Raw genomic sequence first — 27,892 nt, 5'->3', positions numbered from 1 at the left:
CACAGGAACCATCCATTAAGGAAGTATTTCACTGCAGAAGAGAGCACCCTTGAACTTGAAATCTTACAAGCTGTTCAAAAATCTTTGAAATGAATATGGGAAAACAGAGTAAATATATGCAAAACTATTACAAGATAAAAACAGAAAACAAGACCACCTCAGCTGATAGAAAGTATATCCCCCCCCAAAAAATGACCCCAAAGCAGAAAAAAGACTACAATGCAAACTCCATAGTGAATTACCTATCCACAAAAAGGTGTTTGAGGATATGAAAAACTGCCTTGAACCAGAAATTCAAAAATTATAAAATAGAAATAAAAAAAAAAAAAAAACCAGGAAGAAATGAAAAGAGAATGGATTGAATTCAGGAAAGAAATAAACAAAAAAGATGAAAATTATCACAAAAATGAAGAATAAATTGCAAAGCTCTGGGGAAAATAAAATCAAGTGAAATTTTAATAAGGGAAATTTTTAAAAGGGTAGAACAACAACCAAGATAAATGAAAATGATATAAACTGAAAGTAATTAGAGTCAGAGAGAAATGGTTGAAATGAAAGAAAGAAGAAACAACATAAATAATGGCAGCCCTTAAAGAAGATAAACAAAACAATGCAGCAGAACTAATATTTAAAAATATAATCCAAATCTATATACCCATCAGTTACATGGGGAAATTAAACCAGAATTGTCAACTCCAAAACATATGCAAGTAAAACTACTAGGCTTCAAAGATGAAAAAAAAAAAAACAAAAAAACCTAAGCCTCCAAGCAAAAAAGATTAAGAAATTACAAAGACAAGAGAATTAAACTGGTACCAGACTGCTCAAAAGTAACCTACAAGAAAGGCACCAATGGAATAGCATTTTTTTTAAACTCAAAGAAAGAAGTGTGAATCAAGAATATTCAGTCAACCTGTCCTTCAAGTAACAAGGCAATAGAAAATGAGTTTTTAAGGTGAAAAAAATCAGGGAATTTTGAATACATGAGCCCTTCTTGAAGAGTCTTTGAAAAAGTGATTTCCATTCAACCAAGTAGCAAAGCTTCATCAAAAGATGTGATGGTGATCATTTACTATATTTAATTGTAGACCTAAAATTAAACGAAGGTGAGAACAAAGCTCAAAGAATAAAGTTACATGTAGTGTGTAACTGGTTCTAACAAAACAGAAATAATGCAAGTAAAAATGAAAGAAGGGAGAGAGGCAGAGGAAGGTAAAATAAGTTAATTGTGATATAGGCAATAGATAGATGTTAAAGGATAATATTAAAATTGACAAATCAGATAATAAAAGGTTAAGTCAGAAAGACAACTAAGGGCTTTATAAAAGATAAAAAGACAAAGATAACCAGTAGCGTAACACCACAAATTTTCCTAAATACAAAAAAATCTTTAAAAAATTAAAAGAACAAGGAAAATGCATCATGTACAGAAACATAACGGTTATAATAATATTAATATCATTAATATTATATAAAATAATATTAACATAAAATGGTATTACATTTGAATACACTTATTTATAAAGTTCTGACTTTTGAAACTAGTTAACGTTTCACATACTAAAACACATAAAAATATAAACATACATGCATATAAAGATAGGGGAAAATTCTAAAACTATATACAAGCAGACGTAAGTAAACCTAACCATAATTCAAATGAATCATGTAGTCACACTGATGAGAGGGGAACAATTAATGAATCCAAGTAACTTTAGATCACTGTATTTGATGACAAAACCTTAAGCAAAAGATTTTAAAAAGAAAAATAAACAAATACTCAAGTCTAGTTAGTCAAGTTTCACAGAGTTATCGGGTAGCAATTCTGAAGTTACTTTCTGTAACAATTCTGGCAGCCCAAAATCCAAATTCAAGGGGTCAACCTGGCTGCCCTCCCTCTGAAGGCTCTAGGGGAATCTGTATCTTGCCTCTTCCAGCTTCTGGTGACTGTTAACATTCCTGAGATTCTGATTGCCTGTCTTCCTGCTCCATCCTTCTCTTCATGTGAGACTGTTTGTCAAATTTCTCTTTGCCTCTCTCTCATAAGAAAACTTGTGATGACACTTAGGACTCACCTAGATAATCCAGGATAATCTCCTCATCTCAAAAATCCTTAAATAATTAAATCTTCAAGGACTCTTTTTCAAAATAAGGTAAAATCGCTGATTTTGCCTTATAAGGCAATATTCACAAGTTCTAGGGATTAGAAAGACAATATATATTTTGGGGGGGGGTGGTCATTTTTTCAATATACCACAACCCCCTAGGTCACATGAACTGTCCTCTATGTTGGCTTCCTGGATCTACAACCAAACAGGAATCATTCCTCTGCTACAGTCAACATGGGCCACTTTGTATTATCAGTGTATATGTCAGATCTGCCGGTCTCTAAAATTCTTTAACAGCACAAAATTTCCATCGATGCAACCTCATAGGACCTAGTAACCATTAGCTGTTTATCTTTTTTTCTAAATTCCACCACTTTCTATATATAGTTCATTACTTACACATAAAAGATGGCAAATGTGATCTGAAGATAACCACCTGTGTCACTTTTCTTAATAAAATTAAGATGATGGAGAAGACACATGATGTTTTGTGAGTTTAAAAAATTATGATCCTTTAATTGAAAAAAGTACTTCATATTTGCTTTCTGGGTGAATGTGGCAACGTTTTTTTTTTTTTTTACTGCCAACTGTTTTGATAAATGTTTAGCTACTTAACAAATTCCTGCCTTGACTGAGAAAAAAATTGATTTGACGTGCCTATTTGCTTGAGTTTACTTATATTCATTGTCTAAATTTTGTACTTTGGGAAGCGTCTGCAATCTAGCTTATTTATCTCTTCCCTCTCAAATTCTACAGTGCTTTAGTCAGCAGGAAACCCAGTTTGAAACCAGTGCTTTTTGTATTTCTTTCTATGACTAATTGTATTTTAAGAGGCCCTGACTTTGTATACTGGTTGATCTGACAGCAGATGAGAATTCTAGGGACAAACTAATTATTTCCTTTCATTCTGTGAGAGAAACTGTTTACAGAGATGGGGAAGTTTTGGTCCTTGTCTAAATAGTGTCTCTGACCTTTGTTTTTACTAAATTAAAGTATCAAAATGTTTTAAATGTAGAGATGGCTTTTTAAGGAAGCAAATGCTTTAAATAAAATGATAGGTCCCATGTTTATATGACTTTGAAAGCTCATAAAGCACTTCAAACTCATCTATCTGCAACGTCTGGTCTTTCATCTCTTCTTCCTGTCTCAGAGGAAGAAGTGGCCCTTGGGCAACTGGCTTAGCCCTTGTTCCAACCTCTGCGTCTACAGGACTCTGCTCCACCAACTCACCTCTTTCCTGTGTCATCCGTTCTTTCTTTCTACCAACCCTTCCCCCAGCCTATAAAACAGAATACAAACCCTCCCTCCACCCTGGATGCCCCAGAGCTATTGTCACTTCTCTTTTCATCCTCAAAGAATCATCTGCTCTCTCATGCTGCATCCTAACTGTTAACCCCTAGGGCTGTTCACGCTCACATCTCCAGCTGCAGAAGACAAAGTCTTTGAATTGAGCTCCTCCTGTGGCCTCCATGAGGCCTCTGTCTCCTCCTGCCTCTCACTGCCTCTCTGGCTGCCCTTTCATCTTTCCTCCCTGCACTGATATTCACCCAGGTTCTCCCTTCCACTCTACTTGTGCTTCTACACACTCTTCCTCCTTAACTTAACCGACTCCAGGGATTTCTATTACTGTTCACTGCTGACTCCCAAATCCAGACATCTCTTTTGAGCTCCATGTTTTATACCTGTGTGTCTGCTGGCCATTTCCTCCTAGACGTCCCAAAAGGACTTTAAACAGAATTTATTATTTTCCACCATTGCTGTTCCTTTGCACTTGTAGTAAAGAGTAGAAGGGAGAAGGGGTATACGATTAAGAGGGGTGTGGACAGAGATCTCTTGGGACCCTCTCCGGCAGCCAGGGGGATGTCCGCGTGGAGAGAACTCTGGAGGTGTGGGCTTCAGGGCCCCGGGTTGTTGGATGGCATGTATACATGTAAGTCCCTTAGTAAAACTAGCGAGCACAACAGTTGACTTTTCAAGCTCTGCCCAAGCCTCCAGTTTGTGTGGTTTGGATTTTTGTCACTGGAAATCTTGAGGAAAGAAATGCTTGAACCATTCTGGAACTCCCTGTGAGGCACGGGGTAGAGGTTGGGCAGTAGACACTGCTCCCCACCCCCCACTCCCCTCACCCTCCTCACCCTGCCTCTCAGCACATGGACTAGTGTAATGGAGGTGAATGAGCTGCAGTGAGAACCCCTACTGGGGGTTATGCAGCTGGACAAATAGTAGACCAAGACCCCTGATTATTTTGTCCTTCCCCAGAGTAGCCTCCTGCACACATACATACACCTAGATCAGAGAGAAAGCTTGGCCTCTCTGGTCTCCCCGCCCTTGCCTAAACCAGAGAAACAATCTCAAATCACCTCAAGTCCCTACCTCTGGAAATGTATGGGAATGGATCACTTGCTCATCAGCCTCCTCCATTTTCACCTCCAGCATAATGCCAGAAGGGACTCCCCAAAAATGTACACGAAAGAAAAAGAGGAGGCTGGTAAGCAGGCAACCTGGTGAAATTCACATGATGGATGCCATGCCTTGAAACCAAAGTGGCAGATGACATCACTTCGTCCACTCTCTCAAAGAGGCCCAGGCCAGACTTCCCAGGTTGAAATCCCAGCTGTACCTCATGCTAAACTTTGCAGGAGTCACCTACATTTTCTATGCCTCAGTTTCCTCAATAGTAAAAAAGGAAATAATGGTACCTACCACATAGGATCATTGTGAGAATTTAAAAGACATTGAAAGGACTTGACACAGTGTCTAGGACATGGTAAGCACTTGATAAATGTTTCCTGCTGCTGTTGTCATGATTACCTGTCCCTCACAGAACAGCAGGAAGTCTTTTCATTAAAGAAAATAGAAATAATGATTTTGTGAAATAGCATAAAATACTGAAACAAACATTTGTCATCCTTTTGGCTGCCCAGCTCGAAATGCCCTTCCTGAGTTTAGGTGGGAGGTAGAGATGACCTCTCACTAAGAAGCTAATAAAGCCAGACACAGGCTGAATGCTCAAGGCTCCCTCGCTGCGAGGGTTTGTAGCCTGTGATCTAGGCTTAACCAATCAGGCACACTCAACCCAGGCCTAGCAACAGGAGCTAGTGATGCCAAGTGGCAGGGATGGGGCACTGCAACTCAGTCACGCCCACTTCCCCCAGCAGTCAGCAGGGCCGCTGCTGGCTGGGCAAGATCACAGTAGCTTCACAGGCTGTGACTGTGACTAGGTCCTTGTCTGCTGCCGGGGGCCTCTGTTCCTTCCTGTTTTCCAAGGCTTCATCTCTATCCTTTCCAGAAGTGCTTTAAGTAATCCAGTGTCGTTTTCTGCTTCTATTGGCCTGGGTTAATTTTTCTTGGGTTAATTTTTCAACTTGCCAGGCTGATACAGATGATCAGATCAGATAGTTTAATAAAGTGGACGTACACTATTTCTACTTTGTTTTATTGGTTTACTGGTTTATTGATTTGCAGTGTGCTTCTACATGGCTCCTGTTTAGGGACTTTTTCTTGGATGATTTTTGTTTTAGTAGATGTTAAAAAGGATTGTTCATTGTTCTTGTGGTTTGGAAGGAAGGTTTCCTCTTCTCCCTTTACCTTCTTCCTCTTTTTTGGTGTGTGTGTGTTGTGGGGTGGGGGGAGGGGTCAGGACAATCAAATTTTAATTGACTGGAATCTACCCTTAGGTAGAGAAAATCAGGTAACTAATGAGTACAAGAATAAAGGAGATAGAGGGAGAGAAGCAAAATCAGTGCCCTGTGCAGGAGAGTATCACAACACAACTGTGAGCTCATTTAATTTAACTGGTTTATTTTATAGAGAAGGAGCTTGCAACAACAAAAAAAGTAATGTGTGTTCAAGATGCAACTAAATGTATCTTCACATTCTGAGACCAGGGCTCCTCTATCCGTTTGCCTCCATCGAAGAGGCAAATGACTTAAGCTCAGATAAGGTTAAATACAGCCCAATCAATTATACCTTTTAAGTGTATAATTGTATGTATGATAAGAATTTACATTTTCAAGAGCTTTTTACAGTTTACAAATTGGTTCATTAAATTCTCTCAACTGCTCTGAAATAAGTTACATATAACAAGCATTTAATGTGTCAGGCTGGGTAAACAAGATATAGTGCTGGTTAACCCCTTGATAACCAGAAATGTCTATGATTGATAAATTTCATTTTAAACCACTATTATTGAAGTTTTAAACTATAGTATATGCTGTAATATTAGCAGGTGGCCAATCAATAAATACTTTTCCATTTACAAAAGACTCATGTAGCTAGATCTCTTTGGAGACCAAACTTGAAACATACTAAAGATGGAACACAAAACCATGTTTGCATCATTTGTCTAGATTCTCTAAAGTATAATGGAAAAGTTGTGATTCTCAAATGTCCCCAAATAAACAAAACATTGACAAGAATATGAAGTTGAATGCATCACTGTAAAATTAATTTTTAAAACCTAGATTTAACAAGCTATTTTCATTTTCAGTCTTAATTGCATACAAAGAGGAAATTTTATTCTCAGTATAGTTTTTCCAGCTTCTTTGTATAGATTATGAAAGTCAGTTGTGAAAGGAAACTAAGCTAATTGACTTGGAACATAAAGTGAATACTACATATTTTTCTGTAGATGTGGATAACAGAAAATGCCATTCTTGTATATTTAGCTAAAACAAACCATTAGTATAAGACAAATATTAATGAGATTCAGGATTTTCGACAAAATTTCATTGCCGTTTTCCTCTCGAAAAGTTAAAAGAAAGATGGGGAGGGCTTTTAAGTGAGAACTAAATAACGGTGCTGGTATCATTGTGCAGAGATAAAGAAATGCAAAGACGCAGAAGAAATGGTAAAATGTGTGCGGGGAGTCTCACAGTAATGTCAGAGAAACAAGAAAAACTTTCCAACAGACCTCAGGTGGCTGTCAAACCTTTAAAAATCTGACTGATAAAGGTAGTTTTGTCAAAGGAGGGTTTCTTTTTTCATAAATGCATCAGGAGACAGCTGAACACCACTTGCTCAAAGCTGAGGGGCGCCCCTTTCTCCCATGCTGTGTCGCCCTTGGCATGCCTGGCCACGCCCCTTTTGTCGCTCACGGCGGGGTCCCGCCCCTTACACCTCCCACTTCCTGGTAACCAAGCGCCTTTGCGCCGCCAGCTGGGCACCTGATTGGCTGATGCGGAAACCGCTAACGGCTGCGGAGTTTAAACCCAAGCCGCGGCCGCGAGCGCCGGGCTCAGGGAGCTGGGTGGTGGTCGCCCCACGCTGAAAAAGCAGTAAGTCAGTGACCTGTGACTTTTGGCGTGGCCTCGCCTTGCCTGGCGGGATCCGTGCCCTCCCCAAGACGAACCGCCCGGCGTGGCCCTCCGGGGTCTCGGGTCCGCTGAGCCCCGCGCGGCCCGCGGCCCCGCCCCCTCGGCCTCCAGTCTCCAGGACTGCGGCCCCAGCACTGGCTCCGAGGGCCTCCTTGGAGGTAGGCCCTTGTTTGGGTGTAAGTCGCTGCCTTTTGTCTCTGGGATTTGAGCGCTCGGCTGCGTGAGGGCGGCGAGCCGCCAGTCAGAAAACCAGCTCCTTGCAGTCGCTCTTTGTGACTGCGCTGCTCCTTTTCTTTAGGTTTATTGTGAGCGCTCAGTAAATATCTGCTGAATGAACGTTAGAGACTGCTTACCCAAGTTCTTGAAAGAGCCCTCTCTTGTGGAGCGCTCAAAGTTTAGGAGGGAGGCTGGCCGAGGGCGAAGGGTGATAGAAGACTGGGAAGAATTTAACCTTGAACTGGGTGTTGACCTACAGACAGGACTTCGATAGGGACTAAGGACGATGATTTTTCTAGATGAGGAATCCAGTTCAGGAGAACTGGACATGGAAGTGAGTATTCCTGATGTAGAGTTAGCTGATATGCTAGCCAAACAAGAGCTACGGAGCAATAATACATAGGTGAGCTCTAGGTTCAGTACTAGGCACTGTATGTACGTTGGCTCATTAAGTCCCTACAAAATGCTCTTTTTTTTTCCAAAAAATAATTCCCTAAGTCTGGAAATTGAAACTTGGAGATGTAGGATCACATAGCTATGAAATATAAGAACTGGGCACCAACACAGTCCAACAGCTATTGCAATACAGTTGGCCCTCCTGTCTGGGTTCCGATTCCGTACAACCAACCAAATCAGCGATGGAAAATATTGGGGACAATTACAGAAAGTTTCAAAAAGCAAAACTTGATTTTTGCCAATTGCCAACAACTATTTAAATAGCATATATATTATATATACAACTATGTACATTATATTAGGTAGTATAAATAAATCTAAAGATAATTTAAATTATACAGAGGGATGTACACAGGTTATATGTAAATACTATGCCATTTTATATAAGGCACTTGAGCATCGTGGATTTTGGTATCTGAGGGCCCTGAAACCAAAATCCTTCAGGTACCAAGGGATGACTATATCCCCAGTTTTGTTGGAATGAAGTGAAAGCCTGAGTGAAATAGGTTTACCAGAGGTTTGAAAACTGAGTGTAGACAATTCTTTCAAGGAGTTTTGCTGTAAAGGGTGCAGAGAAATGGAGTGTATATCCAAGGATGAAGTGGGAACAACCCCCTTAGGATTAGGTGTATCTCTTCTGTGCCTGTCTCTAAGGTAAACTTCTACTTGATATCACAGTAGTGTCTGTGCCCACACTGGACTATGCATTCCATGACTATGCGTTCCTATGCAGCTGTATCCTGTTTTCTGTCCCCAGTGCCTAGCCTCGCTCCTGGCAGGTAGATATAATGTTACAGGTTTGAATGGAAAAAAAAAAAAAAGATTCATTTACCTTTTTAGGATTCTACTTTTAAACCACTTTTGGTTACATTCATACTTGTCAGATTTTATATAAAGTGTTTTACAAATACTTATGTACAAAGTATATTATTTAAGTCATGATTTGCTTTTTAAAATGTATTTATCAGTTATCCTTTTTTGCTTTATTAATCAATACTATGATTTCCTGCTGTCTTTCTTTTTTACTCCAGTGATGGAGTACCCCGTGATGGAAACTGACACACTTACCTCAGGAATTAAAAGACGCGTGAAAGACAAAAGAATTTCAAAGACTGCTAAGTTGAATGTTTCTCTTGCGTCAAAAATCAAAACAAAAATAATAAGTAAGTGTTATTAGTCTTTATTACTACATTACTTATTTATTACTTATCATTAGCATACTCTCATTTTTACTTTTTTTCCTGGAGAATTGATATGGTATTTGGTACTTTATTTTATCAAATATAGGAAATTACTAAAATGATTATTTTGTTAAATGAGACTTCCTCCATTCAATTGTTCCTTTCTCCTTCAACTCCTCTTAGTTGGGTGGTTATGATGATTTGCTGTCAGTGGTGACAGCTGAATTTTCAGCAGTGAGGCTGGAGTGGCCCAAGGCAGCTACCTCCTTACACTGCAAAGAAAGTACCAACATGACATTTCTGAAAAAGCTAAAAAATGTGACAGATTGTCCTTCTGACATGCTACAGCATTTGGATGATGAGCAATCTAGGGGTGATTGGCCCAGGGTGATTTTAGATAGCCAAAGTTCATCATGAGGTCACTGAGCACTTTGGAGATGAGGTTTCATGGATTCTGGAGCTAAGATGTCAGAGGGGCAAAAAAAGAAAGTGGGGGAAATTCCCCAAGATAAATTTTCATTACTTCTGAAAACTACCTCAATGGTTCATCTCCATCTTAGCAGGACTGGGGGAGGTTTCCTGCTGGTATACCACCTGTGAAAGGTGTGTCTTGGGAAATAGCCAAGCCTGCTGATTATCTTTAAATCATAATGTTGTTCCTACTCAGGTCTCTAGAGCCATGAATTAGACCACCTCCTATAGTGGCTAGTGGGTGTGCAGGACCATTGTACACCCACTGTTATGAAGGGATACACTGAGGTTGACGAGTGCAACAGGAAAATGTTACTGTCCTTTAGCTTATGCAAGTTGCAAACCGGTTCTAGTCTGTTTCCATTTGCTATGTCAAAAGTGGCTGTCTGAATCTACTTTCTCTGTGCCAAAAATAAAGTACTTTTTGGACTCTATTTTTTAGATACCCAAACGTTCCCTGAGTATTTAAAAAATATTATCACTATTATAAACTATTGTTACTATTACTATAGCTAGTAACACTAATACTATTATATAAAAATGTATATTACTATTATCAAACATTTTGCATACACTATACTTTTATTCAGTGGGCTATGTTATTGAATAGTAGCGTGTAAATCAAAATCATGAAAATATAATTATGCTTTAGATATACTAAGGGAACACTATATGTAAGGTGAACTTTACCAAAGAGTTCACAATTAAAATCTTTGCAAACAACAGAAAATCATTTCTGACTTAAATTATATTTACATAGTGCTATAAAGAGAAGCGGTCAAGTTTAGATTGCAATAGATGCCTAGGAATAAGAGATAGGATATTTGGGGTGGAGATGGACGATCCCACACAGTTTAGATGATCTGTCCAACATTATAGTAAGTATGCTCCCTTTAACCCAAGGTTTTGAAAAATGGACTTTGGGAGCATTAATTCTGGAGCCACAGAAACTGGCTCTAAAATTTTCATGATTGGCAACCCTAATTTCCATGAGACATTTCCAGTTAGAGCTGTGGGATCAACTTCTCCATTCTACCTCCTGGTCAAAAGTAGGAAGGAAGGTAGGGCAACAAATATCAAGATTTAGTTTTTGTGTCTGATCTAATTATTTAGATACTGTATCTGTATTAGAGTACTCTTGTTCCTAACTGTATTCACAAACATTCTGTATTTCTCACAACTCTTATTGAACTTCTATCTAGCTTTTGTTTCTTCAGCTCCAAACTCTGGGTACATTCTTTTCAAAACTCCGTCTGTCTTGCTATTCTCTTCTTTTCTAGCCTTCAGTTAAAACTTACAAAGTGAAATACATTTTGTCCAAAATAGTTAATTATTAAGGAATATGAAAATGTAGTAAGATATGTGTTCAATATTAACTCTTAAAAATTTTTTTTACAGACAATTCTTCTATTTTCAAAATTTCCTTAAAGCACAACAATAGGGCATTAGCTCAGGCTCTTAGTAGAGAGAAAGAGAATTCTCGAAGAATTACAACTGACAAGATGTTATTGCAAAAAGAAGTGGAGAAACTGAATTTTGAGAACACATTTCTTCGCCTAAAGCTAAATAATTTGGTATGGAAACTATATTGTGTTTGAATTCTAAATTATCACTAAAATTTTAACTATAGTATTATTATAGAAGCTCTAAAAGTGTTTTTAAGTCTCCTAATCAGTGTAAAAACTTTGAAAGAGCATGCCATGTTAATGGACAAACTGTTAGTGGATAATAAAATAAATGACCCAAATCTATATTCTCAATGTATACCTGTGGCTCTGCAAACTCATAATAACTTGATCAACATTTGATTGCTTATCATAAGTAAAACTTGATACATTAATACATTTTAAGAAGATGGCATAATTCCTCCAGTGAATTGAAAAGAGGGGAGTGCCCAGAGTGTTTGAATTCTGCCTTCACACGAGCATTCCACTGGCTGCAAGCCAAAGAGAAGGAAGACTGTAGTCGTTGCTTTTCCTTCCAACTTCCAACTCTGTCCACAGACAGGGCAGTAAGAGCCAGTGATGAGCTAGGTTTCAACTATAGATCTAACTCCGAAATGAATAGAAATTAAAACGGAAAAACGACCTACTGTACTTCTCGAACGTTAAATCCCTGTGGCTGACGAACTGCATTCACTTGCCATATGAGGTATTATTATTATGAGGAGATAAAAAATGTAGGAAAGTTTATGATTGATAACTCAAAATTATTCAGAATGTGTGTGTGTCTGTGTGAACTATAGTGTAGCACCTTTTTAGCTCAGTGTGATCTCAGTTACTTTTTAAGTCTTCTCAACTGGTGGTATTCATAAATGTATGGTATAATAAATCCGAATCTTAATTGATTAAAAGAGCTCTTTCTTTATTTCAGAATAAGAAGCTTATAGAAATAGAAGCACTCATGAACAATAACTTGATAACTGCCATTGAAATGAGCACTCTTTCTGAGGTAAGTAGAATTTATGTGTAAGTACTGTAATATTTTTAACATTATCAAGGATAATTGAGATTAGTTAAGTAGCATCATATCTTAACGTTTGTGCAAAGGAGTGATGATAATATGCTATTAGCCAGTTAAAAATTAATATTTTCATTTGGTATAATTGGTTATTGAAATTTTTTATATAAAAATTAAATTTTGATTAAAAGTAACACAGGATCAGATAGCTCAGTGGAACATAATGGCCCCTAAATAGACTCAAAAACATAAAAGACACTAGTGGAAAAGTAGTATTTCAAATTAGAAAAGAATTTGTATTATTTTAAAAATATAGACACAATTGAAAAACTACTAGGGGAAAAAACAGGCAGATCCTACTGTATACCGTTTTCTAAAATAAATTCTAGATGGATTTAAATGTAAAAAAGTACATCATTTAAATGATGATCACAGAGAAAAAAATGTGACAATGAGTGTGTATATGTCCATGAATGACTGAAAAATTGTGCTGAACACTGGAATTTGACACAACATTGTAAAATGATTATAAATCAATAAAAAATGTTAAAAAAAATAAATGAGAAGAAATTACAAATGAATTCATGTTAGAAAACAGAGGTCTTTCTATACCTAGAAAGTAAGATACCATAAAAGAAGCTATTGATGGATTTTCTTTAAAAAATTTTTAGCAACCTCAAAATCATAAAAATGAATTTGATAGCTGGGACAGCCAGTGGGCAGAGGTGTGCCTTATACATTGAGCACTCTCTGAGGAGAAGAGATGCTTTTCATGGGATGGGGAGTCATGCAGGAGGGAATGAGAGTCAGCACTCTGTTTTGCTGATCAGCTTACAGGGCTGAATTGAATTGTCCTAAATAAATTTCTAAGACTAGACTCAATTCCAGCAATGGAGAGTGTAGAGTCAGTACAAGAATTGACTTGTAAAGTAAGAGAAAGAAGCCAAATGGCAAGACGTAGAAGGGGGGAGGGTGGTACCACCCATATGTCAAGGAACTGTAGAGGACAGATAGCCCTAAAAACATTGCTCAGTTGTTTGTTGTGAGTTGTGTGATATAAAGCTCCTTCCCTCTAGTGGTTCTTTAAAACATACATAGTAAAGTCAACATTGTTGCCAACCTTTTATGTGGTTCTCTTTGAATAACTCAAAGAGGGCTGAGATCAGTATCTGAATTTAGGAAAAGTGAAAAATCTGGAGTGAGTGGACGTGGAAGCTGGAGGATGAAGGGACAGCATGCAACTTTGATGTCCTCTTTCTTGGACTTATTTTTTAACAGGCTAATTTTTGCACATCAAGTTGTGCAATGCCTTTTCTTTTTAGTTGTGGAGGAGGACAGTGGGTAATAGAGATGTGTGGTTCTAATATTGGAACAACATATAAAAGTATAAAACGAAGTCTCACACATGCTTCTGTTCTGCCTCCAGCTGCTTTCTTCTCCATTTTCCTCTCTTCTCCCCACACCTCATGCAGGTAATTGCTTTCATGGATTTCTTTTTATTAAAACAAAGATATATAAATGTTTTCTTAATTTTCTTTCTTATACAAAAGATAACATACTAACTGTTCTGTGCCTTTTTTCCTTATGTGGCATCTCTTGAAGATCTCTGTATAATTACAGGGAATACTTACTCCTTTTTAGTGCTGCTTAGGATAATAGATCTAGAATGGACTGCTAATCTGTTTAATGAGGCTCCTGTTGTTGGACACATGGTTTGTCTTCTGCTGTTGACTTAACATTAGTGTAGAATGCTGTTTCCCCTTGCATTAATTTTCCCGTCCTGGATTATTCCCATCAGTATGCAAAAATGTTATCTCCCATCTTTAAAAAAAAAAAAGAAGAAGAAAACAAAAATAAAACTTCTTACTCCACTTATATTCCCCATCCCAAACTACTATCTTTTCTCTTTACCTTTATAGCAAAAGTCTTTGAGACAGTTATTCACAGTGTCTCCAGTTTCTCTTGAACCCACATCAATTGGGTTTTCATCACCACCCCGTGAAAACTGCTCTTCTGGAAACTGATGTCTATGTTGCCAAAACCTCTGGCTATTTCTGGGTCCTTGTGTTAGTCTTCATGTGACTTTCAGTTTATGACCCTCTCCTGTTTCTTCCTACCCTTCTAATTGTTCTTTGTCATTCTGTTTGCTGGTTCCTCTCTATTTCCCTGATTGCTATTTTTTGGGTACCACAGACCTGAGTTCTTTTTCTCTTCCATCTGTACTCATTTCCTAAATGAGAATCTCATGTTTTTAATTACTACTGAATATTGATGGCTCCCAAATTTGCATCTCCAGCTTGGCCATCTACTGTAAACTCCAGACAGTACATGTCTGACTGCCTACTTGGCCGCCAAACCGGTTCCTTTGTGGGGGTCTTCATCTCAGGCAACTACAACTCTATTTTCCTATCTTTTCTACACACCTCATAGCTATCCTTTAGCAAATCCTTTTAGCACCACCTTGAAAAGCAGTCCAGAATTCTATCACTTCTCACAGCCCTCACTTTTATCACCCATATTCAAGCCACCATTATCTCTTACCTGAATTATTGTAGTAGCAGCCCAGCTTGGGCTTCTTGCTTCTTCCCTTGCCTCTCTATATCCGCTTCTCAGCACAGCAGCCAGAGTGATCCCAGTAAAGTGTTAGTCTGCCTAAAACCCTCCTGCGGCTTCCAGTCTCATCTGCTGCCCAATTTTATCCGAAACTGAAACTCCTGTTCTTTCTCTCACCTCATCTACTCTTCCCCTCCTTCTGCTCATTAACATCTTTGATACACAGGCAGGCTGCCACTCAGGGCCTTTGTACTTGTTCTTCCTTCACGTGGTAGTTCCCTTACTTCCTTCAAATCTTGACTCAGAAGTCACTTCCGTGAAGCCTGCCCTGACAACCCTTATAAATCTAGATCCTTCCCCACCCTGACCCAGTGCTTTATATTCTGCTTCCCTGCTTTACTTTTTCTTCTTAGCACTTCAATACTATGTAACATATAATTTTACTTATTAATTTTGTTGTTTATCACACCAAAATATAAGCTTCTTGAGTGCAGGGTTTTTGTCTATATCAGAATGATGTCTAGAACGTAGTAGAATTCAATAAATACTTATAAAATGTTGAATAGTATTTCCCCATTAAGAATGATGCTTTCTTTTTTAAGGGTGAAGTACTTATTTATCGTATGATACATCTGTTACTGAGCTTTTTATATAGAAAATAATGATAAATAATTAAAATATCTTCTTAGCATATGGTCTTTCTTTTTAAGTGTTTAATATAATGACTTATTTTAGCAGTTTTCCTAATTTTACAATTTTAGAATAAACTTTAGAAATGATTTATTTATTATTCTTTTAATGTGCTGCTGAATCCTTTCTGCCAGTATTTTATTTAGGAATTTTTTATTATTCATAAGTGAGGTTTCTTTGAAGTTTTCTTTTTGTAAAGTCTTTAAGCATTATCATGTATACCAAACCAACAAAAAGAATTTAGATGTTTTCTTTTCCTATGTTCTGTAAAAATGACATACTATTAGAATTCTTTTTTCTTCTGTGAAACCATCTGGACCTGGGTCTTTCTCAGTGGAGATAGTGGCTCCTTGTTAACTATATCTCTAATGCAGATATTGAGTTGCTCAGGAAAATTTCTCTCTTTTATGGGCTGTTTTATTCAACTGTATTTCCTTAGAAAAGTACCTATTTATTTCATTCATGTTTTCAAATTGATCTGCATAGAGTTAACCAAAGTCAACCAATAATTTTGTCTGTTTTATTTCCCCTGTTGACTATTTTTGTGTATTTGAGCTTTTTCTTGTTTTTTTCCCCACTAGATTAGGTGGTTGTGGTTTTCTGTTTTTTCTTTTTCTCTTAAAAGAAACATCTTTTGGATTTAATTTTGAGTTCTGCTTTTCTGTGTTTCAATGTTACTATTTCTTGCTATTATCTTTAGTAGTAAGTCCTTTCTTCTGCTTTTATGTGGTTTCTTCTGTTGTTACTTTTCTGATTGTGCGTCAGATACTTACTTATTTTTCATTCATTCTTACCTCTGTAGGTAAGGTGTCATTTCTCTCATACTGCTTTCACGATTTTTGTCTTTGTCCTTAGTTTTGAGGAATTTGACTATGATGTGTCTTGGCATGGATTTCTTTGAGTTTATCTCTCTGGGAATTCCTTCAGCTGTAATATGCAGATTGATTTCTTTTGCCGAGAGGAACTGGATGTCCGGAGTCCCCACGTGTCCTCCACTGACATCGCTGGGCTTTGCGGGCTGTGCTTGTTACCACCTGGCTGTCGAACTCTCCCCTCGGCCTTTTCTGACAGTACTCCTGATTTGGAGGAGAGTTACCTGTTACAGCCCAGTGAATGTGGATGTTCTATGCTCCTCATTTGACTTTTTACACCGCTGCCAAAATTTAATTGACCAAATCTGTGTGGGTCTATCTCACCCTGTTCTGTTTCATTGATGTGTTTGTCTGTCTTTATATACTAATACCGTACTGTCTCAATTACCATAATCCTCCAACTTTCTTCTTCCTTTTCGAAGTTGTTTTAGCTATTCTAGGTCCTTTGCATTTCCATATGAATTTTAAAACCAGCTCGTTAATCTGACCGTACACCTGTTTTTATTACAGGTTAGCACTGTAATAGGAAGACATTGTTGCTTGTTGCCTAATTTTATGATCTTTATTAATTAATTAAAACATGCTCAGAAAACATATCAGAAAATTTAAAAATGCAGATAAACAAAAATTTTAAAGATATATTAATATCACTCAGACTTTGAATTTTAAAGACCATTTAAAAACAGTATTATGAAATCCAATAATATATTACATAATACATATGTAGACAGGAATGTATTGCACATACATACAGTTGACCCTTGAACAACTTGGGGCTTAGGGCACTGACCTTTCGCAAAGTCAAAAATCTGTGTATAACTTACAGTTCCTTACAGCCCTCTGTATCCGTGGTTCCTTTGAATTCACAGTTCCACAGCCTCAGAGTCAACCAACTGTGGATCATGAACTGTACTGATGAAAAATCCACATATAAATGGACCCATGTGATTCAAACCCATGTTGTTCAAAAGTCAGCTGTATATGTAGAAATAATTGTACATGCCTGGGTGTACACATGTGTATTTATTCATATGTTAAGAATAAAGTTTGAGAGGTTATGTACCAAAATATTAGTAGTGATTGTCTTTGGATGGCATGATTAAGGATGAACTGTGTTTAACCTAATCATTACATTATTCTCATTCAACTATTGAAGGCAAATGTAAGAATTATTCTATAACTATTAATATTCTAGTTTAATTTGGAACTTTAATAGCAAACATGATCTAATGAGGTTAGAAATTTTGTTCATTTTCATTTTCTTTGTTCTTTTCAAAAATAGTTCCATCAGAGTCCCTTTCTGCTGCCAAGTAGCAAGAAGAAACGGGTTAGTAAACAGTGCAAATTAATGCGTCTTCCATTTGCAAGGTAATTGCTTCAAAACTTGGTTAAATATTGACTTGCACACTTCTACCTGAATTGGACTTTGAATGGTGTTTATTTGATCTGCTTCCTTGAAACAGAAAAACAGAGAGAAGTAATGAAATACTTGTCAACACTGAACTAGTAAAAGAAGTTTGAAGATATAATCTAATAGAATTCAGGTTTAAACTTTGAAATAATATTCAGTTTTCCCATAGCCTCTGGAGAAGAAAGAGGTACAGGCAGACCTTGGTTACATGGGTTTGAATTACACTGGTTCAGCGTACTTGGATTTTTATATAACATAATCATTGCGTGTGTTATACAATGCTCAGATGTCATCAATCTGTAGTTGCCTACTAGGGTAGAAATAAGATGGTTTGTGGTAACTTGCTATTGGTTGTGTCACCAGGGCTCAAAGGACACTTACTCATCAATTCAGTAACCAAGGTCATCTGTAGAATCCTACTACTTAACTCTTCATTTTTTTCTTTTCCCCCAGGTCACCATTGGCCTCATGTTTTCTGCTGAGTAAATCTGATAACTATTTCTCTCTCTATTATCTTGCATAATGCCCAGGCTTTACAATTAACTTTCATCATTGCTGTTCTCCTGACCAAAATTCCCATTTCTTGATTAATTTGATTATAAGTCATAGTAAATACCCTATTTCAAACCTAACATTTTAAAGACAGTTACTGAGGTCCAGTGAGGTAAAATGGCTCAATGAGTTAAAAGCATTAATCAGAATTCTCATCTCTTTTAGACAATGTTCTTTTTGTTATATAACTTACAGGTTTAGTGCATTTACATAAGTGCACGAGTAAATGCACTTGTATATTAAAGTGCCACAGTAAAAACTTCTTACATCTACTGTGTCACTTTCTGTTTATTCTAGTTTATTCTATTGTTTTGCCTATTCTGTTCCAGCATCACATTGCATCAGTACATTTAAATTAATACAGTTTTAAAATAGAACATTTTGTTGTCTTATAGTTCCTTAGTTCTTTTTCAAGAAAATCTTGTCTGTCATGCATGCATTATTTCATAAAAGTGTATGAATTAAATGTTAACTTGCCCTCCAAAAATTTTCCTTTTTTTTTAATGTAAACTTTTGTTTGAAGTATAATATACATTTTAGAAAAGTACAAAAATCTTTATAGAGTGTCATGGATTTTCACAAAGTGAACACTGTGGTATAACCAGTATCCAGACCAAGAAACAGTATCACCAGTACCTCAGACATCTCCTTGTGCCCCTTTCTAGTCACTACTCACCACCTCCCCAAGGATAAATATCATAACTTCTAAAATCTCTAAAATCATAGATTTAATTTTGCCTAGTTTTGAACTTCATGTAATGAAATCATACAGGGTTGTATGGTTTTTGTCTCTGGCTCATTTTTGCTCAGCATTGTGTTTGTAAGTTTCATCTGTATTGTCCTGTGTAGTTATAGCTGAGTCATTCTCCTTTCTGTATACTATTCCATTGTGTGATTATTCCATAATTTATCCATCCTTCTGATGGTGAACTTTCAGCTTTGCCATCAAGAAAACAAGAAAACATAAATAGCCAATGCTGAGAAAGAAAAAGAACATTACATACCTATAGCGGACATTAAACATGTAACTGAAGCTGCTCTGAACAACTTTATGCCAATAATTTGATATTTTAAATGAAATGGACAAATCTTTTTAAAAATCAGTGAACTTGACACAAAGAAGAAATAAAAAATCTGAATATTCTTAAATGTACTAAAATAGGATGTTATCAAAAATATTTCCACAAAAAACTGCAGACCCCAATATCTTCTCCCAAGTTCTTGAAGAAAAAGAAATGTACACAAGTACTTCCAGAAAAAAGAAAAAGAGGTGCACTTATCAGTTCATTTACTGTGATCAGCATAATATAAATACAAAACTTGACAAAATATATTACAAGAATGGAAAATTATAAACCATCTTCATTGTTAAAATACATGCAAAACTCCTGTAAAATATTAGCAGATAAAATTTAGTGATGTGTCAAAGGGATATATCATCAGGAGCAGTTCGTTGCAGGAATGCAGTAGTGATTTAACATTAAAAAATCAATCCTTATAATTCATTACATTAGTAGAAAAAATATTTTAAAATCATTACATTACTAGAAAAAAAAGAGGAAAGTACTATCTTCTCAATAGTAACAGAAAAAGCATTCAACACTCATTCATGAAAAAACTCAGCAAACTAGGAATACAGTGGAACTTCTTTAATCTGATAAGGAGGATCTACAAAAACCCAAGAGCAAACGTATTAAATAATGGGAACACAATAAGAATGCCACTGTTAGTACTTACACTCACCCTTGATTTATTGCACTGTAGTACAAATTATATATCTGGATCATCATCTATTGATTATCTTTTTCTCTTGAGTTTGAATCATGTTTCCCTGTTGCTTTGTATGTTGAATAATATTGGATTATGTCCCAGGCATTATGAATCCTGTGTTATAGAAAATCTGGATTCAGGTATATCCTTCCATCAAGTTTGATGTTTCATTTTAGTAGTTACTTTAAACTTGATATTATTACTTGCCTGTGATGAATAACATATGAAATCTCATTTCAGTTCTTTAATCCTTAGCTAGGCTGCTTGGAATCTTTCTCACATGTATATGATACAGGGAGCAGCTAGATTTTGGGAGAGTTTATGCACAAATGTGGGGCTCCCCTGTCTACCTTTCCTGTAATTTTTCCCATCACACACACTACAGAAGGTGTAGTTGCCCTGAATTCTGACCTTGTGTGAGACTGTGGAAAGTGTTAGGAAATGTGGCACTGACTCAGGTTTGTAAACAATGGGAAGCTCACCCTTTTTCTGTGTGTCAACCCCTCTTCTGTATCTACTTGCTTTTTGACTTCAGGCAGTTGTTTTTTAATATTTTGTCCAGAATTTAGTCATTATGTTTGATAAGATTCATTCAATAGTAGCTATTTGGCCATTGCCCAAAGCAGAACCTCTCCTCTGTTTTTGCTAACTTATTTCTTCAAGTAGTGTAGACATTTCCTCTCAGTGGCTTTTCTACTAACAGGTGCCTTTAAATTTGTAACAAATATTTTAAAAAATATTTTTATCGTTATCAATATTTTTAAAATATCAGTGATTTGTTTGGCATATAGGGTAAATCTATAGCATTGGAACGTATTAATCTTTATTTGAATTCAAAAAAGTTCATTTTGTCAAATTATTTCTGTGGCTTTCTGTCTTTTTCCTCTCATAGATTTAACTACTCTGGGAATATGACTTTAGTTTACATGAATACCTTTTGGAAACATAGCAAACTTTATTGCACTCAAATCTATACATACAGTTGTACTTGTTTGAAACCAGAGGAAGAGTTTTGGGTTTTCCATAGAATTAATTATAGGAAAACTGTAAACATTATACGTGAATATTTATAAGTATGTTTGAACTTTATTCATTTCATTAGTATTATTATCCTAATAACCCAGCTGGTGATTATATCATTTATCTCCTTTTTGGGGCCACTGGGGCTAAGGAGAGAAGAAGCAAGTTCTGTACTGTTAGAAAGTACCTATTTCCTACCCATAATTGCCTTCACTGAACACAAAATGTTACCAGGGTGGGTTTGTGGTTGGATCTTAGATAAATGGAATATAGAAAGAACTATCCATGTAATTTTCTAAATAATTTTTGTAAAATACAAAATTTCTTACTCATTCTTAATTACCTTTAGGGTTCCATTAACTTCAAATGATGATGAGGAGGAAGATAAAGAGAAAACGCAATGTGACAACAATATATCAAAGACATCACCTGGTATTCCTTCTTTAGCATCAACAAGACCATTACCAACTCAGCATAATTTGGAATTATTATTTCTTAAAGAAAATGAGCAGAATGTTTGTGGTTTAAATGCCTCAGAACCTGTTTTATCTGTTGTTGATATACTTCCCAAAGGTGAGATTTTTTTAAAAATTTATTTTGAGTATCAGTATTAAACAGTTGACATTCGTCAGATTTTCTTCTTGAGAGCCATGGTGTATAAACAGTAAGTTAGATTGCTTATGTCACAGATTTGCTAATGCCTACCATTTAAAATTGCTGGTGAAAAATTCAATTTAAAAGTAAAAGTGCCAACAAATATCAGGTATATTGTGGCCTAATACTATTACTCTGGAAACAGTATTTAGAAATGAGCTAGTCTAAAGAGCTTTTCTTGGTATCTTAGCTTCAGAAGTGAAAGATAACATGTATTTATTTAGTTACATCTTCTCCTTTTCACCGATATGAAAATTGAGGCCCTGGATAGGTGTAGTGACTTTTTTAAGATCATAACCAATTATTGATAAAACAAAAACTTGAGCCTGGCTAATGAATGGTTGAGCAAGAGAAAATGATGACACTTACTTTTTTTATATGGTATTTTAAAATAATAATCCTGTGGTGTAGTCTGCTTTATGTATTTGACATAGAATTTCACATTGGGATATGAAACCATAACTATATTGAATTTAGAGTTTGAATTAATTTTCCTTTCTAAAAATATATGTGAGTATGTGCGTATAATTTTTATAAACTTCAGCTGCCTGCTGATAACCTTTTGATAGTGATCCTTATGAGAGGTATCACTGTTGTTGAGGTTCATTTGCCAGCCTCCTACCACTTAGAAACATATGGTAATGGCTCTACTGTTAGCTATTCTCCGCTCTACTCTTGGGGCCAAGGCAGAGTAAACTCCCAGTATATATTTTCCATAGATAGGAACGTAAAACGTGACTTAAAACTACTCTAGTCATTTCTACTTTATGTTTTATCAGTATAGATTCTTAATAATATAATTACCTGAACACATTATCGGAAATCCCTTCTCTGAAATAGCTTGATTCCTAATCTAATTTAAAATAATAAATTCCTTGTTACTACTTTTTTCTGAAATTTGTTTCCCTTTATTTTATAGAAAGCCATTCCCACTCAGACCAAAGCTCCTGGAGTTCTCTAACGAGTGAGATAAATAATGCACAGTCAATCAGTCACAGAAAGGAGAAACTATCTCCTAGTAATATAACTAAAAGGAAAAAACGTGTATCATCTTGGGAATCAAATAATCCTGCAGACACTCCTTGTGTGACAGATTTAGATCAACAGATTTCAAGACCAGAATTAAATTGGAATAATGAGATAAAAGATTGTACTAATGAAACAAATATTAAAATTCAAAGAAATGTACAGTGCCTTCCTGCCTCATCTGAGTCTGCAAGTGAACCTACTGCAGAGGGCATGAGTCAAGTTCAGGGTAATGATGACTTTCAGTTGCAGAAAACTGTGTATGATGATGACATGGATTTAACTGCTAGTGAAGTAAGCAAAATTGTTACAGTTTCAACAGGTGCTAGAAATAAAAGTAATAAAAAAACAAATGAGTGTGGAATGAAAACTTTCAGAAAAGTGAAAGATTCAAGCTCCGAAAAAAAGAGAGAAAGATCAAAAAGACAATTTAAAAAAAGTTCAGATGTGGATATTGAGGAAAAGAGTGAAAATGGACCAGAAAGAAGATCTGTTGTCTTGGAAGGTGAAGGGGACTCAAAAGATCCAAATTTTATTCCCAGTACTGAACAGCTGACTCAGTTGAACACGCTGAAGAAAATGTCCCTTCATAGTGACTTTGATCAAGATGCCAGACAAAGTACACAGTATAACAAAAAGAAGAAAATAATTCATGTAACAGATGAGCAAGAGGAAACATTCTCTCTCTCCCAAAGTGCAGATAAATTCCATGAGGACGGTAAATTTGACATGGGCCTGAGTGCTCTAGCTTGTAAGAAAAGTAAAGCTTCTAGGCAGACATTTGTGATTCATAACTTAGGTAAAGATAACTTATTCCCAAACCAAAAAGTTAAAGAAGCCACCTCTGAAAACCTAGAAGTCACAAATGAATTTCAAACAGCTTATCTTTTCAACAAAGGTAATGGAAATGTATGTGATTATGAGTCCCAAAATACGTTAGATTTGAAAAAGCAAGTCACTGATGTGCAACCCCCTCAGCAAAATGAATCAAAAATAAATAAGAAGCTTAGGCAGAAAGTAAATCGGAAAACAGAGATAATTTCTGAAATGAACCAAATATTTGGAGATAATACTAAAGATGTATGTGGCCCAGAAAAAAGTAACTTTTCCTTCGAAACCCAAGAGGATAAAAAAACCATCTCTGGAAACCTACAAGTTTCAAATGAGTTTCAAAAATCTGCTCTTTCCACTGGCAATAATGGACACCTGTGTGATTGTGAGACCCAGAATGTGTTGGGTTTGCAAAAGCAGATCACCAGTGTGTACCCTGTTCAGCAAAATGAATCAAAAATCAATAAGAATCTTAGGCAGAAAGTAAATCGGAAGACTGAAATAATTTCCAAAGTGAATCATTTCGATAATGACAGAAGTGGTAACCCAGAAAAGGGTAACTCTTCCATCCTAACCCGGAACAAAGAAATCACCCCTGATAGCCTACAAGATACAAGTGAGTTTCAAATACCTATTTCTACCCAAGATAGTGGAAATCTAGATTATGAGACTCAGAATGTTTTGGGGGTGATAAAACATGTACATGCTATACAACCTGCTTATCAAAATGAATCAAAAATGGGTAAGAAGCTTAGGCAGAAGGCATGTCGGAAGACGGAAATAATTTCTGAAATCAACCAAATATGTGAGAATGATGACAAAGGCTTGCATGACCCAGAAAAAAGTAACTTATTTTCTCTAACCCAAAAAGATAAAGAAATCGTCCCTGAAAACTTAGAAGACTCAATTGACTTTCAGATAGCTGATCTTTCTCCTAGAGGTAATAGGAGCCTATGTGATTATGAAACTCAAAACCTTTTAGGGGTGAAAAATCATGCTACTGATATGCCACCTGCAAAGCAAAATGAATCAAAAATAAGTAAGAAGTTCAAGCAGAAAGAAAGTCGAAAGACAGAGATAATTTTGGAAACGAACCGAAAAAATGATTTTAATAACAAAGGTATACATGAGCCAGAAAAAGGTAACTTCTTTTCCCTAACCCCAGGAGATAAAGGAACCATTTCTGAAAACCTAGAAGTCACAAATGAATTTCAGACAATTTATCTTTCCACCAAAGATAATGGAAATTTATATGACTATGAGACCCAGAATATGTTGGATTTGAAAAAGCATGTCAGTGATATGCAACCCACTCAGCAAAATGAATCAAAAATAAGTAAGAAGCTTAGGCAGAAAGTAAGTCGAAAGACAGAGATAATTTCTGAAATGTACCAGATATATGAGGATAATGATAAAGATGTGGATAGCCAAGAAAGCTGTACAAAAGATCTTGATTTTAAAATAAACAAATCTAAACAAAGACTTGAAGGCCAAGGTATTATCAATGGATACAGTATGGAAATCAACAGTAATGAAAAGGAAAATTGTGACCAAATTTCAAATCCTTACAAATTAGTTAAAAAGCACAGGAAAGAATCATCTGGCAAGGCAAAGAACGTTTTGGCAAAAGGTAAAAACAAGCCAATTTTGCAGTTAACAGGTTCTTCACAGACATCTGTCTCCTTAGAACCAGGTTTAAAACATATTACTGATGAAGCAGATGCTGATACTGGAAACAAAATGGAACTACATAAGAATCCAAAGCAAAGCACTACAACTCTGAACAAAAAGAGAGATCTTCCATTTGTGGAAGTGACAAAGGAAGGAGAGTGCCAGGTCAAAAGAGTAAGTAAGGTGACATCTAAATCAAAGAAAAGGAAGACCTCCATGGATCCTTCTTCAGATAGTCATGAACTAATGAGAATGATATCTGACACCATTCAGGGAATATCAGTTGAATCCGAACACACAGTTAAGGAAAAAAATTTGGAAAATGAGAAAATTGTGGAGATGAAACCAGACTTTTACACAAAAATGGTTACATCTTTATCTCAGATATATTCACCTAACAGACAAGGTTCTTCCTTTAGCGGTGTTCTTGAGGGTTCAGTACCTTTGAGTATTTCTTCTAGTAAAAGTCTGAAAGAAAATTTTGCTTTGGAGAGCTCACCTGTCTTTCAAGTAAGTGATGATGTGCATGAGACGAAAGAGATGAAATTTAAGGTGAACCGGAGAACACAAAAATCGGGAATAGGTAGGTGAATATCTGAAGTGATCAGGTTTTAAAAGCATTTTTTTTTTCACTTAACCAGTAAAGCATTTCCTGTTATAAGTGATATTTTTATGGAACTTTAAGACAGTGTATAACTATGTAGCCTGATCTATAGATCAGGCTGATCTATAGAAGTAATACGAAGGAATTTGAAGAAATTTTAATACTTTGAGAAGATAATAGTTAATGTCTTAGACATTTATACACTAAAGAATGGATTTTGGTCTTTGGGACAAAGTTGTCTGATAATGACATTAGGCAGATAATTTCCTTTTTCATATTTTTGAAGGAAATTGAGTGCTTTAAATGTATATATAGTAATGAATTGCCCTGGTTTGAGTTTATGAAAGACAATTACAAATTTCTTCAGGGTGGGACTCTCTTCAATAGCATGTATTTAATATGATCAAAGCATTATTCTAGGTATTTTAGGTGATTAAAAAAATAAACAATACTAACTCCCTTTCCTCAGAATACTTGTATGGAAAAGTAACAAGTATGGTGTTTAAATGTGACATGCTTTAATAAAAGCACACATGTTAAGAGATGTAATGATGAGTAATTTTGACTGGAGGAACCTGCAAAGGCATCATGAAATAGATAGCATTTTAGGCCCTAAAGGATAGGTAGGATTCTTACCTTTAGAATTTCTTACTTTCCCCAATTATTAAAATAATACTCAGTCATTTCAGAAGATTGAAAGTAGAGAGTCAGAAAACAGTAGGAAAAGCAATCACGCATAGAAACTGCAGTCAACATTTTGGCATATGCATGCAGACTCGACTCTATGCATTTTTAAATATATACTTGAAATCATACTAGATATAGCATTACCTCACTTTTCCCCCTTAACATTGATATTCCTTTGTTATTAGAAATTTTGTAACATTAGATATTCCTGTATCAATTAAAATTTTCTACAGGGAGCCTAACATTTTAATATACATATAGAGAGCACTAGGATTTTGATAGATAAGACTATTCTAGGTAAAAGGAATACTGATGCAAAAAAAGTGCCAGGGTCTAGAGTTGGAGGACGTTTTAGACACCACTGAGCCATCTTTCACCTCTGTTCCTCAGGGTGCCTTTCACAGTGTGAGCAGTCAGTGACAGATGTTGAATGAATGTGCAGGAATTTGTGTGATTTATGACTGGAGTTGAATCATGAAGAATTTTTATCAGCTTAAATCTGATTTCAGAATAAAAATTTTGCAGACAACTTTGATAGTGTATTTTAAATTATAAATCTCTTTTATTATTATTGCTAGAAAACTGATTTACAAATAATTTCAGCTATTTTTGTAAAATTTAAAGTTATAACTTGATTATTGTTAAAATATTTGCTACCAATAATTTATAAACCATAAATATCCTATATCTATTTCCACATCTGTGTATTTACTGTTACAAGTATTTTTGAAAATGATACTTTTTTCAGGTGTTAGAACGCTGCAGGATTTGACAAATAACAGTTTTGTTTCAAATAATGCTGCTAAACCTGAAAACAAGTCAGAAGATCTATCTTCAGAGCTGTCAAGCCGAAGAAGAAGGTGTACTCCTCTCTCTTTAAAAGAGCCGAGTCTCAAAGGGTGAGCATTTCAATGACATAAAAGTGATTTCAGTGTGATACTATAAAATGTATGCTTTTAAAAAGATTCCTGCCTGAATTAGTATTTGAACACTTCTGAATATCAATGAAGCAATTATTTTTGATATGTAACAGCCACAGTGTGATCTGAAGAAATGTCTTTTTCTATTCTTTGAATAGGTTTTAAAAAAATTTTTATTGCCTATGATTTGCAAACCCCATTATTTGTTACCCCCATTTATTAATTTTCTACTTTATCCTTAGAAGAATTCAAACTGGTTTATATGTCCTTTGGTCTCAAAGAATAAGTCTTTTTCTTCTTCTTTTTAGGGTTCAAATATACCCCAATAAGGAGGGAATAGTACTCCCCCACCATTTATCCATCCCTCAGCTTTGACAGTTATCAATATTTTGCCATATTTACTTCTAAAAGCTGCCCTTTTATT

General features: G+C 35.9%; 1 protein-coding gene across 4 annotated transcripts in view; it reads left to right on the top strand.

Annotated features, from left to right (window-relative positions):
• SGO2 (shugoshin 2) overlaps positions 1-27,892 on the top strand; it is a 39,975-nt gene that overhangs the window by 5,752 nt on the left and 6,331 nt on the right. The window contains exons 1-8 of one of the 4 annotated variants that reach the window (XM_031678088.2): positions 7,309-7,581; positions 9,127-9,258; positions 11,146-11,321; positions 12,121-12,198; positions 17,605-17,690; positions 21,425-21,648; positions 22,649-25,840; positions 27,297-27,447. In XM_031678088.2, coding sequence (XP_031533948.2) covers positions 9,129-9,258; positions 11,146-11,321; positions 12,121-12,198; positions 17,605-17,690; positions 21,425-21,648; positions 22,649-25,840; positions 27,297-27,447 — 4,037 coding nt within the window. In that variant the 5' untranslated portion in view covers positions 7,309-7,581; positions 9,127-9,128. Of the gene's footprint in view, positions 1-7,308; positions 7,600-9,126; positions 9,259-11,145; positions 11,322-12,120; positions 12,199-17,604; positions 17,691-21,424; positions 21,649-22,648; positions 25,841-27,296; positions 27,448-27,892 lie in introns of those variants that run through there. The other 3 variants (XM_072961508.1, XM_072961507.1, XM_072961506.1) reach the window with 3 other exon arrangements.

This window comes from Vicugna pacos, chromosome 5, assembly GCF_048564905.1.
Source record: "Vicugna pacos chromosome 5, VicPac4, whole genome shotgun sequence".
NCBI lineage: Eukaryota > Metazoa > Chordata > Mammalia > Artiodactyla > Camelidae > Vicugna > Vicugna pacos.
Note: the sequence above shows the minus strand (reverse complement) of the source record. Positions and strands in the feature narration are given on the sequence as shown.